This window comes from Peromyscus leucopus, chromosome 1 (assembly GCF_004664715.2).
Source record: "Peromyscus leucopus breed LL Stock chromosome 1, UCI_PerLeu_2.1, whole genome shotgun sequence".
Classification (NCBI taxonomy): Eukaryota; Metazoa; Chordata; class Mammalia; order Rodentia; family Cricetidae; genus Peromyscus; species Peromyscus leucopus.
In genome coordinates, this window is record NC_051063.1 from 8731263 (window position 1) to 8743780 (window position 12518).

The 12518-nt window shown below is 39.6% G+C and overlaps 1 protein-coding gene across 1 annotated transcript in view; it reads right to left on the reverse strand.

Annotated features, from left to right (window-relative positions):
• LOC114696894 (amyloid-like protein 2) overlaps nucleotides 1–10920 on the reverse strand; it is a 74076-nt gene extending 63156 nt beyond the window's left edge. The window contains 1 exon segment of the mRNA XM_028874849.2: nucleotides 10852–10920. Within this exon segment, the coding sequence (XP_028730682.2) occupies nucleotides 10852–10920 (69 nt within the window).
• Between the last annotated feature and the right edge of the window lie 1598 nt (nucleotides 10921–12518).

Genomic DNA, 12518 nt, shown 5'->3' on the forward strand with positions numbered 1-12518 from the left:
GGTCATGGTTGTGGCAACTGTTATGTGCCAGCTTTAATCAGCTTCATTCAAGTACAGCTTGCTGGTGTGCCACTGTGGGCCTGTGGACTTCCACATGCATGAGTCAGAGCTTCATGGACACTAGTGAGAACCTGCTGGGCACTCACTCATGGAACTATGCCCCTGGAACGCTCACACCTGGGCATGAGAATACATTCGTTCCCTAGTTTATCTTCGTAGATGCTTTAATTTGCATCTATTTAGGTACCTTGGAAGTTTCCACCAAATTAAAAACAGTTATTATATTTGTTTTCCTTCTCTACTCTGCTCCTGCTCCTTATTCCTGTGCTTTAAAAACATTCCTACAAAAACTATCTCCTATGTGTTTTTATCTCAGGGTCTAATTTCTAGAGACACCCAGGGCACTATAACTTATACAAAGCCTGACTTATTCTGGCCTGTATAAAAGCTGTTGCTTCTGTACTCTTATCTACTGGCATACTCTTCCTAGCAGAGCAAAATGCATGAAGAGGTGGGATAGTGTGAAGTGTTAACTGGAAGAGAGATTTCCGAATTGTTTGTGAATACATTGTTGAAGCTGTGCTTCATATTTCAAAATCCACATGAATGTTGCCTTCTTCACAATACCTACATGTATGTTTTAGTATACAATGCTTGATTTGTAATTCGCCACAATGTCTAGACTCCTACAGAAGTGCTCTGCTTAACCTCCCTGTTTCTGGTATTGTCACTATATAAGTGACACTTTCCATTCTAATATGCAAACTTGGTCACAACAAGCTTTGGCTTAAAACTTTGAACGAGGCTGACTGCTGAAGTTTCTATCAAGTTCGGACTCACCAGCCCACTTTGAAGCCCTGCATAAGTTGGCCTGTGTTTACCTCCGAAAGGCTATGTGTCCTGGATGCTTCGCTGTCACGAATGTTCCCCAAACCCTCTTAATCTCTGTGTTTTCTTGACTCAAGCTCTCATTCTCTTGACTCAGTCTGGAGTTTTCTCCACTACTCTTTAACCTGTCCATATAAGAGTTCTTTAGTGTTTGGTGCCTTCCAGGGAATCTGGGCTCATGCCTATCCATGTGTTCCAGCTGCTTCTTAATCTTTCTTCACCACTGCACAGTTCTTTTCCTCTTGCTTTTCCTGTCAATCTCGTTCTTTCTTGGAAGACAAACACATGGAGGAGATTACCTCTCTGCTCCTTGTCCAGTATCTTGCCCAGGTAAAGATGATGAAGTTGGGGTCCTTAGGGTCATTACTGTTCCTGGCACCTGCCAGCCTGCCACTCTGTAAGATCTTTCAGTTCTGGATTCTCCAGCTGTATATTGTGGAAGATAATATCCTCATTATAAGATGATTAAAAACAAATAAGTCATGTGGCTTAGCACAATGACCCATAGAATGTGTTTGATAAATGACAGCTACTGTACTATAATTACTGCTACAATTATTAAGATTCTAATAATAATTTTGATGTTATTAGGCATTCAATATATAAGTATCAATGACTGTATAAATACAAAACAAATGGAAATATTTCATATCTTTTGTTTGTTAATGAGCCAAGTATTTGTCATTGCCTATCAATTTCTTGGAAAAGCAGAGCTGAACTGAAGCTAATGATACATACAAGATTAAGCAGCATCTAGAAAAATTTTCTTCATTGTTTTACTGTCACAAATAAATGTATGTATGTGGATTCAACTGACTTTTGTTCTTTAGTGGATTTTTTATAATTATATAATTAGGATAATAACAAGAGTATGTCTTCAACTGAATGAGACTTAGCTCCTCTGGAAGGCTCCTCACATCTTAATCCTTAGAACCCATAGATATGCTATTTTGCATAGCAAAAAGGATTTTTTGACAATATGATTAAATTAGGGAATCTTAAAATGGGAAGATTAGCCTGTATTATTCAGGTGGGTTCAATATAACCACAGGGCTTTCAGCAGTGGCATCAGGAGGCTGAGTCAGAGAGGGATGATGTAATGATGGAGACAGGGCTAAAAGTACAATATAACTTGGGACCATGAGTCAGAATGAGGTGGCCCCAAAAACTGAAACAGGCAGGGAACAGATTCTCAGGGAGCCTCCAGATGGAATGAACCCCACTAGAACCCTGAAAGACAACGGAATACTCAGCCCTCTAGAACTCTCCATGATGATTCTCTATTGTTTGAAGCATTATGTATTGATTGTGGTGATTTGTTACAGCTGTACCTAGAAAAAGACAGCTTTGTTGACATACACTGAAATATTGCTGACAAGTGGCTTTAGCACACTATTTTGGGGATGGAAAGATTGCCAAGCCTTAACTGACACTTAAGAGATGATCTTTTCTTCTGTAAAAAGAGATGAAGACACTCTGGAGATACACTTTCATCTTCTGCTGGCTATTTAAATGGGGGTGGGGACCAGCCTTTCCTACTGGAGACTCCAGCACATCCATATCTACTTTTCTCTTTAATGATGTTGTTTTAAACATGTGGCTCTGTAATGTATTTATCTATGTGCTATAATTAGCCTTCACTCATTACTTCTCCTTTCTTGAAGTGTCTGGCTTTTTGCATTTCCATACCTCTTAGGTGATCTGAAAATAGTCCTCTCAATATCATTTAAAATTTCTCTCAGTTTCTATTGACTTTCAAAGATATTTAGGAAGAAGAGGCATCTTACCTTTATTAAGACTTCTTATTCATGAATAATGTTATATTTCAGACCAATCTGTCTTATGTGAATTACCAGTAGAGTGTCATCTCTTCCAATGAGTTCTGTAGACTTAGCATTTGATTGAGTTCTAGAAAAGGCATTTTTGCTCTGATGAATGGATGCTTCAACCCACTGCCATACTGTCTTCTCATCTTATTTTGTTGTCACAGGAACTTATGCTTGATCTTTGTCCTGTTTTGGCCTCACACCTTCCAGGTTTTACATTTTATGCTCATGAGAACTACATGGGGTGTGCATAATTTTCTTTATGTTGCCTGAATTATTTTTTTTTTCTGGAATAGCATTTTATTTGTCTTGTGTAGTCTATTTCTTTCTTCTTTGTGTGATTTTATTCCCAAAGAAAATTTTTGATGCTTTCCTTTGTTGGAAGAGTAGGAGAGGAGGAAGAGGGAGGACCAGAAGGAAAGGGAGAATGGGGGATAAGGATAAGGAGAAGCAGCAGCAGCAGCAGCAGCAGCATCTTGGAAAGGCAATGGCTCAACTGGTAATAGTGCTTGCCACCAAGCCTGACAACTTAGTTTAATCCATGGAAACCACATAACAGAAGGAGAGAACTCTCTGCTGCCAGTTGTCCTATGATCTCCACACATGTACTGTGGCATGTGTAGGGACACAATAAAAGTAAAGAAAGTCTTATGAAGAAATAATAAACAGTATGGGACAGGTGGACACTCAACAAAACACCAAGGTCATTCAATGAGAAGAGTGAAAGAAAGATCAGGTCCTTAAATGGTGGTCAGCCAATCCTTAAGTCCTGTACAATGTGAAGCAACACACCCCAAATCTTAGTCTATCTTCTACTTTGCCCAGTACTTACTGAAATCCCAGGCAGTCCTTACTATGTTCTTATTCTCCTTTGTTTTGTACCAAAATAAACAACAATCTTATTTATTTAACCTGGATGGAGAAATCATCTGCTCTCTCCTGAGAGAAACCAGATTTCTTTCTCCTGAGAGAAACCAAACAGCTGTGAGTTCTTGGGCATCTATTGAAAGTCTCCCATTGCACCGTGGGAAACCTCATTGTTTGAGAAGAAATGATTACATGCCAGCTGATGCAGTTCTACTTGAGTGGTAAACACCCTTGACTAAGTAGACAGCTGCAGTTGTGTGATGTACCAATGGCTCTCAGCCTTTGACTGTCTCTGTGTATTCCACAGTCATGCTCTGTCTTTGACTCTCAGCACTTGCCACGACTGTGCTCATCAGGGAAAGGTCTGTACAATACATGTCTTCTTCCACATTAGAAGGACAACATGCATTTTGAAGAAGATGCCATGGAGTTGATATTTTAAGAAGTAATTGATTTGAAGGAGAAAAATAATTTTAGTTTTAAATTGTTATTTTGAGTCTCTGTTACCCTACTGAAATTGATAGCAAGGCAAAATAAAACTGTGCAAGGATACCATGGCTAATATATGTAAAAGAATAATCTCACTGATAAATGTGAGGTGCACAGTTGTGTATGTTGTATATATGTATATATGCACATATTTACATTTATGCACATATGTAATAAATACATATGAAGGAAAATAGGAAATATTAATAATGATTAGGCCTAGGTATGAATGTGTGGAAATTGTTTGCATATGTATTTTAACTTTAGAATACCTAACCTCATAATTAATGAATTTAAAATACCCATAATTACATTAAAATTTCAATGCACATAAAATTTGAATGAGAATCATTCCCAATTATATAAGAACATGGGTGGTAGAATGAACGCTATGCATTAAACACATGGAACACAACACGCCACACCAGCTGGCAATGTGTAAGAGGCTGTGGCATGCCATGGTGGCACGCAGGATCTAAAGCAGCAGTCAGGCACACATCCTTTCCTTCCTGCTTCCATGCTTCCTGATTCCGTCTGCTGCCTGCTTTTCTGCAGTCATAGCCAATGACATGCTTGGGATAGGATCGGAACTCTTTTCAACTGGAGCTGCCCATATGTTCATTATAGAAAATGTGTTTGCATTTTCACTGCAGCACACCGCATATACTGACGCTGCCTGACTGTGAATTCATAGCTGGAAGAGAGGAGGGACTGGCAGATGAAGTGAAAGAAAGTTGGTAAGAAGTCGAACTCTGGTCTGAGAGTTTTGGAGTTTCATTGGCCGGTGGGAGCTCTTCTCTTTAGCTTGGGTCTCATGGCAGAATGCTTGAGTTATTGATTTTCCTCCCTTCAAGCTCTTTCCACATAGACATACTTATGATTCCATCAGCTATAACAGCATATGAACTTTCACAACACATTCCTACATGCAACAAATGTGTTTAATCTCCAGTTGGTTGAAGTCTGACTTTAAGATGGTTTTCTTTTTCCCAAGCCCTGATTCTGTTAATTCCTATTTCATGGGTCCATCTACAGTTAACAGCCCTGATGTGTTCTGATTTAACTGTGCATTATGTAGTCAGAGGGAAGGATGGAGAGATGGGTGAATAGATGGATGGAGAATAGATAGATGTACGAATGGACAGACGGGCAGAGAAAAAGAAATAACTCAATGTTTTTCTTGCTTTTGGCTGTTCTTAAAACTTCTACTGGAGAACAAGTAATGACATCTAGCACACAGAAGTTGAGGAAATTTTGTTTGTTGAATCTTATTGTGATTCATCCAATTGACAGCTGTCTGGAATGTTGTATCACCTTGTCTTCATAAAGTCTATGACTTTTGTAAGATTTATTACTTCTATTATTTTGGGGCGGGGGGAAATGCCATATTATAATCAAGTTTATTTTATCATTGACTACCTATGATTTTCAGTTGCCCACTGCATGAGTTTGCTAGAATAGCCAAGATTGTACATCAGTTTGGGAGACTTAAGACAACAGAATTGTATTTTCTCATGGTTCTGAGTTCAGCAGGAACATATTCCTTCAGAAGAAAAGAATTCCTCCTTGCCTTCTCCCAGTTCTCCAGATTTACCCGAGGCTTTTGTATTCCTGGGTTTGCAGATATGTCTTTGCAGATCTTGCCTTTGTCTTCACATGTCTATCTTCCCTCTGGAAATGACCTTGTCTTTCATGGCCTTCTTATAAGGATACCAATTTTGGATTTCAGCTCACTTTAATACGTATGATGTCACACAAATTAATTATGTGTGAAAATACCTGTTTGCCAATAAGGTCCTTTTGATATGCCCTGAAGGCCTAAATATTTTTTGGGAAGACACTATTAAATTCCCTATGCCTACTTAGAAATAAATATATTTATCTGGTGTGTGTGCTTCTATTTTGAGATATTCAGAGAAAATGCACTGAATGTATTTAAGATTTAAAAAAAAATACTAAATCCTTTTTCTAACTAAGAAGGTATTTTCTCTATTCTCATTTTTTCTACCTGCAGACTGAATTTCTCCATTGTTTGTTAATTGTGAAGGAAGGACCTAGAGCAGCTGTTCTTAATCTGTATGTCATGACCCCACTGGGGTCATATATCAGATATCCTGTATATCAGTTATTTATATTATGATTCCTAACAGTGGAAAAATTATAGTTATAAAGTAGTAATGAAATAATTTTATGGTTGGGAGTCATCACAACATGAAGAACTGTCTTTAATGGTTGCAGCATTAGGCAGGTTGAGAACCACTGAGCTGGAGTGTTTCCAAGAGTACTCCCTTTTACTCCAATTGTTTCAAAAATAAGAAGTGAGGATGGACTCAGGCAAGAGCTCAGAACCTAGAGACATGTTTCCCCCCTGTGTGCTCCTATGTGAAGTCTAGACTCATCGGGTGCTGGCTATGACTATCAGCTGTGCTGAGTGTCCCCCTTTCTTCTTGCTCCTCTCTTTGCTCTTGCTTCCATAAGCAATGCATCCCTTCATGACTCTTCCTTATTATCAATATCCCACAGGTCATTCAATGACTGAATTGAAAGACTTCTTCCAGGCCTCCACCAGTCTTCTCTCCTCTTCTCTCCTCTCCTCTCCTCTCCTCTCCTCTCCTCTCCTCTTCTCTTCTCTTCTTTCCTCCATCTTCTTATAGTAGGGGTCAGTTCTTTGGATTATTTCCCAACCCCACTGTACATTCATATGTTACTTCAGCATTTATTTAGCTTGGCTTACAGTTTGGTAAGCTGGGAATAAGAATTAGTGTCTGTATGTATGATGCTCAGCACAAAGTAAGTCAATGCATTTATGTTCTCTATTGTAATCTCTATTGTTTTTGTCCTACGATTATTTGTAAATACCCACATATGCTTCTAGGAATTATCGAAGGCCAGGAATTGTACTCTCTCCATCCTTGCATGCCACTTAGTGTTAAGAATGTGCTTAACAAATAGATGTGATCATTAAATGTTTATAGTTTTAATAGAGAAAGGAAAACTTCAGAGTCTGTCTTAAATCTTACCCAATATGACACATTTGTGCCTGTTTTTTATTGGAGTCATAGAAGAAAACTTTTTACCCTTTATATATTTCATCAAGCACATACTCATCAAACATGGTGCTTTTGTGTTTTTATGAATTAATAGTAGAATAAAATAATTGTAATTCTCATTATAGTACAATTTTTATTTGTTAGATACTTGATACTTACTAGAAACTCATGTTGTTATCTCAGTTTCTACTCTTCTTAGAACCATGCAAAAAAGTTGTTGATAGTTTTCCAAGTTTATAGAAAAGAATATGAAGCTGAGATAGGCAAATCCAGCTACAACATGGAATGCCACAGTTATAACTCAGGACAAGCCAGGCTATGCTGTATCAAAAGCTCTTAATATTCCTTTTTCATTGTGTTGTCTTCTTTCCTTTGGTTATTATATTATTATTTTTTTAAAATGAGCACTAGGGAGAATTATCTACTATGATTCCAATACCTCCTTTCACCTGCTGTGTTCATTGAATATTATCTTCTACCCTTCTCTACTAACATGTCTCTCCATACCATGTACTTAATTTTTTCACCATCACAAAGTCTTTCCTATTTCATAACCATCCTATTGTTACTGAGCTTAGCTCCTTATCTCCCCTCAGCTTCCTACTTCTTATAGTAGTGGTTTTCATTCTTCCTAATTCTTTGACACTTTTATACAGTTCCTCATGTTGTAGTGAACCCCAGCCATAAAATTATTTTATTGGTACTTCATAACTGTAATTTTGCTACTGTTATGAATTGTAATGTTAATATCTGTGTTTACCTGATTGTCTTAGGCAATCCCCGTGAAAGGGTCATTCAACCCCCTGTTGTGACCCACAAGTTGAGAACTGCTGACATGGTCTCCATCAAATGAATTCAGGAAAGACATAGAATGTAGTATTGAAGACAGAGTTTATCTCACATAACAGGAGGCATTTTCAAAGGTGAGAGTGGGCAATGACCAAAGGCACCATCACATTGGAAACCATTCACAATGGCAAAAGTAACATGCACAGGAAAACACTCAGGGGAAAAAAGGACAGTGACCAAGGGAGCCATTGCAGAGGCAATCATTCTTGTCTTGCAAGTGAACACTGTGCCAAAGGGATTATGTTCAGAAAAACAGTGTTATAGGGCAAGAGTAGACATGTGGGTAGACCACTGTGCCTGCCTATAGCTTCTAGACACTATTTTCTAAAGTTTCTTGAGACAAGTTTCCTGGGGGTGTCTTCCTTCCTTCCTTCCTTCCTTCCTTCCTTCCTTCCTTCCTTCCTTCCTTCCTTCCTTCGTTTCTTTCTTTCTTTCTTTCTTTCTTTCTTTCTTTCTTTCTTTCTTTCTTTCTTTCTTTCTTTTAATTAAAAGATTTTCTATTCATTTTACATATCAACCGCAGATTCCCCTGTCCTTCCTCCTCTCACCCCCTCCAGCCTTCCCCCCCCACCTCCTCTAAGGCAAGGTCTCCCCTGGGGAGTCAACAGAGCCTGGTAGATTCATCTGAGGCAGGTCCAAGTCCCTCCTCTCTGTACCAAGGCTGTGCAAAGTGTCTCACCATAGGCACTAGGCTCCAAAAAGCTGGCTCATGCACTAGGGACAGGTCCCAGTCCCACTGCCTGGGGACCCCTAAACAGTTTGAGCTAAACAACTGTCTCACTTACCCAGAGGACCTAGTCCAGTACTATGGGGGCTCCTCGGTAATTGGTCCATGGTTCATGTATTTTCACTAGTTTGGCTAGTTGTCTCTGTACTTTTTCCAATCATGGTCTTGCTATCTCTTGCTCATAGAATCCCTCCTCTCTCTCATCGATTGGACTCCTGCAACTCCACCTAGGACCCGGCAGTGGATCTCTGCATCTGCTTCCATCAGTCAGTAGATAAGGGTTCTATGATGACAATTAGGATATTCAGCCATCCGATCACCAGAGTATCCACACCCACTTTGATTAACTCCCAAGAGAGCATATAATAGTAGGCTTTTGGGGTTGTTTTCCCAGAAAGCCTCTTGCAGGGTAATAATCTGATAATGTTAACAGTTCAGAAAGCTACTTCTCCATCCGGGGCCAGAGATACCACTCAGATTCTATATCTTTGACTGAAAAGCATGCCACAATAGATTTAAAAAGATTAAACAAAAACATGAATCTATAAAATTAGACCTGCTATAGCAGGAGGAAACAGCTTTGCCTTAATGGACCTCAACGAGGCCCTGCTACCTCCTATCCTTATGGTACTTCAAATTTTAAAGAGAGGCAATTACAGGTGCTTCCTCCCTTCTTTTACGATATGTTGTTTTCACTGGTAAAGTTAGTGTGTTCCCAGGGACACAGGAGGTAAGACTATGGGGGAGTCCATCCTCCTGGATAACCTTCAAGCCTACTAATAACCACATAGCTACCAATCATCCTACCCTGTGGTGGTTGTCAGCAGGTTTCCTTTCACTGAGTGATAGGCAGGGCTTATGCATTGTTGTCGGATGCTTTCTGGGGAGATGTGAAGCAATACCTGTTCATCAAGGGAGGGCACCCTTGGGGTCATTCACATGAGAATTAGTATGGGCTGACTTCCAGGAACAGGTGACTTAAAAGCCTCTGCATCCGACTGCTGTATCATTCAAATCCCATCCTCAGTTAGCTTCCATCTCTTATATACTCCAGCAGTCCCTAAGACAGCATGAAGCGGGGAGGCAGAAGAAAGTGGTAGCTGGAGTCTTAGATGTGGGTCTGGTGACCCTTTTCCAATCTCTTCTGTAAGTGTTACCAGCCCCTTTACTATCATCAGAGACCAGACTTAGCTTTCACTGCCTTGTCCTTATTTCCCTGTCATGGATGGAGGCTGAGATGTTCCGTGGGCAACTCAGCAATCTCTGCTCCAAAATGGCCAATGGTCATGTCAGGCCCCAAAGAAATCACTTCAGGACAAGATCAATCAAATAGACTCTGGCATATTTTTCATACCTCATGTGTACTGACCGACCTAACTCAATTTCTCCTCTTGGAAAAGGGAATTCAGGAGGAAAAATAAGAGGAAAACACAGCCATAGGTAAGGACAAAATGGTTTTGTGTTCCGAGTTCAAGAAGGCTTGATTTTTTCCCCACAGGACGTAGAAGTACTTTTTCATCTTAAATAGGCCCACAAACCAGCTCATCTGGCACATATTCACACAAAGAAGGAGAGAATGCTGAGATATAGCTGTGCCTTGCCCTTAGTTATTCGATGTGTGTAAAACAGTTGTTTTCAGACTCTGTCTTGTCCTGAATGACTCCATTTTGTGAGCAGCCTTTGCTCCATTCTGAGGATGGAGGTGTTTGGGTTGTCATGTGAACAGCACCTTCTGTCCAGGACCAGCCACACAGCACAGAAAGATAGGTGACTTATCCCCAATTATAGAAAAAGTACCATCCTATGGATTTGTCAGGGTGAATCTGGACTGCAGGGGCACATGGGTGTATTAAAAAATGCATCAGGAAAATGAGAACTGACTGGACATGCAGGACTGAGAAAATGATGTAATTTCCTCATCTGGGCCCTATAAGGAAGAGGACACCTAACACTGTGATGGCCTATAGACCTAACATCCTATTGTTGGGTATGTGCATCAAGGGTTGGACAGGGAAAGAACTCCTGGCTACTCATAGGGCTCCAGCGTTAAGCTTACTACTGCTGTTGATGAAGCCTACTTGACTTGCTGTCTGCATGTCTTCTAGTTCACCAACTGGACCAGACATCCATTCATATACCCATCAACCCATCTGACTCCAGTACCATCCTTCACTTCATCCAGCTCCTGCAACCCCGACTCTGAAGCCAATTCAGTAGCCGCCATAGCTGCTGCACCTACAGCTCCATTCTTGATTTGGTTTGATGACATTTCTATCAATTCCTCTGCTCCTCAGGACTGTTGAAACCTCTTTGTGATGCATAATGTATGATCTGGGGGGGGGTGAGTAACAGAAATTAATATGAGTAAATAACCTATGCTTGCCTCAGCCAGGACTATCAAGAAAGGTGGAAGTATCTGGCAAACTGCTGCCAGTGAAAACACTTATCTTGTAGATTTCTTGTTACTCAGTAAATCTGACATTGTGGAAAGAGATAAGCATGGTCAACATGTTCACTATGTTTCTTTGGTTCATAACAGAGAAGCAGGGAAGGGGAGAAGAGGGAGAGGAAGACAGGTGGGAGTGGGAAAAGAAAAAGATGAGATGAGATGAGATACAAGGGTAAAGTTCCCAATAAAGCTTAAAGGAGAGGGGAATTTGGGCATCTGCTCTAAAATTAAATAGGAATGGAAGTTGTTAGGCTTCCCAGCAGGCTTTTCTCTCCAGGAACCTGATGAATTGTTATTCTGTGGCTCATACTCACTGCCATGAAAAAAATCCTCTAAGACTGTGCTCTTCATATTTTTTCTTTTTCCCATATTGAGTGTGAACTGAAGTTCCCAGAAAAAAAGCCACATCTGTGTTAATTATTTTCTAAGACTGGGGGCTGGAGAGATGGTTCAGCACTTAGGAACACTTGTTGCTTTGCCTGAAGACCTAAGTTAGCTTTCCAGCTTCCAACAGCAGGTGCCACAACCTCCTGTAACTCCAGGTCCAGGGACATCTGATGTCTCTGTCCCAGAAGGCATCTGCACTTATGTGCACATACCCAAATGCAGATATATATCATAATTAATTTTCTTTGAAAATCTTAAAAATAAGACTTTATAAGGCTAGTTGATTGATTCAAATCTATGATTATGGAATATAGCAAGCCTGGAACCATATTATCTTGGGCTGTCTTTTCCCATTCATTGGTATTTATTACTCTCCTTCATATCTGACCTAACACCCTTATAACACTTTGGCTTCCACCAACCCAAAGGCTAAAAGAGACAGATAACAGATTTCCTTGCTATGTTACCTGGTCTACCTGATGCTCCCATCAATATATTTTAAAAACACTTTGACTTATGACAGTCTATGTACTGCTGCTACAAAAACTGTATGAAATTATTACAGTGTTGATATGGTATTCCTTATGATTGTAATCCATATTTCTGGGCTATGGTCACTTATATTTGGCTCCAGAATAAAGTATCTCTTATTCCCTTTGAGATGAGAGCTGTGCCTTGCTTAGACATGAGCATAGCTAGATCTTAGGTTTAGGAGATGTTTAAAGACAATCCTGTTTTCAGGCTTGATAAATTTATATTTCCAGAAAATGGCAAAAGAAAACAACACAATTAAAAATGATAGAAAAATTCTCAAACATATCAATCACTAAAGATATTACTTCCCCCAGACATCTCTATATGATCAAAAAACAAAACAAAACAAAAGAAACTAATCATGAAAACCAACAAGGATGGAGACAACATGATTTTTTTCATAACTTTGCATCTGGGTAAAATTACTTCTAGCCATAAAAATATGATAAAAT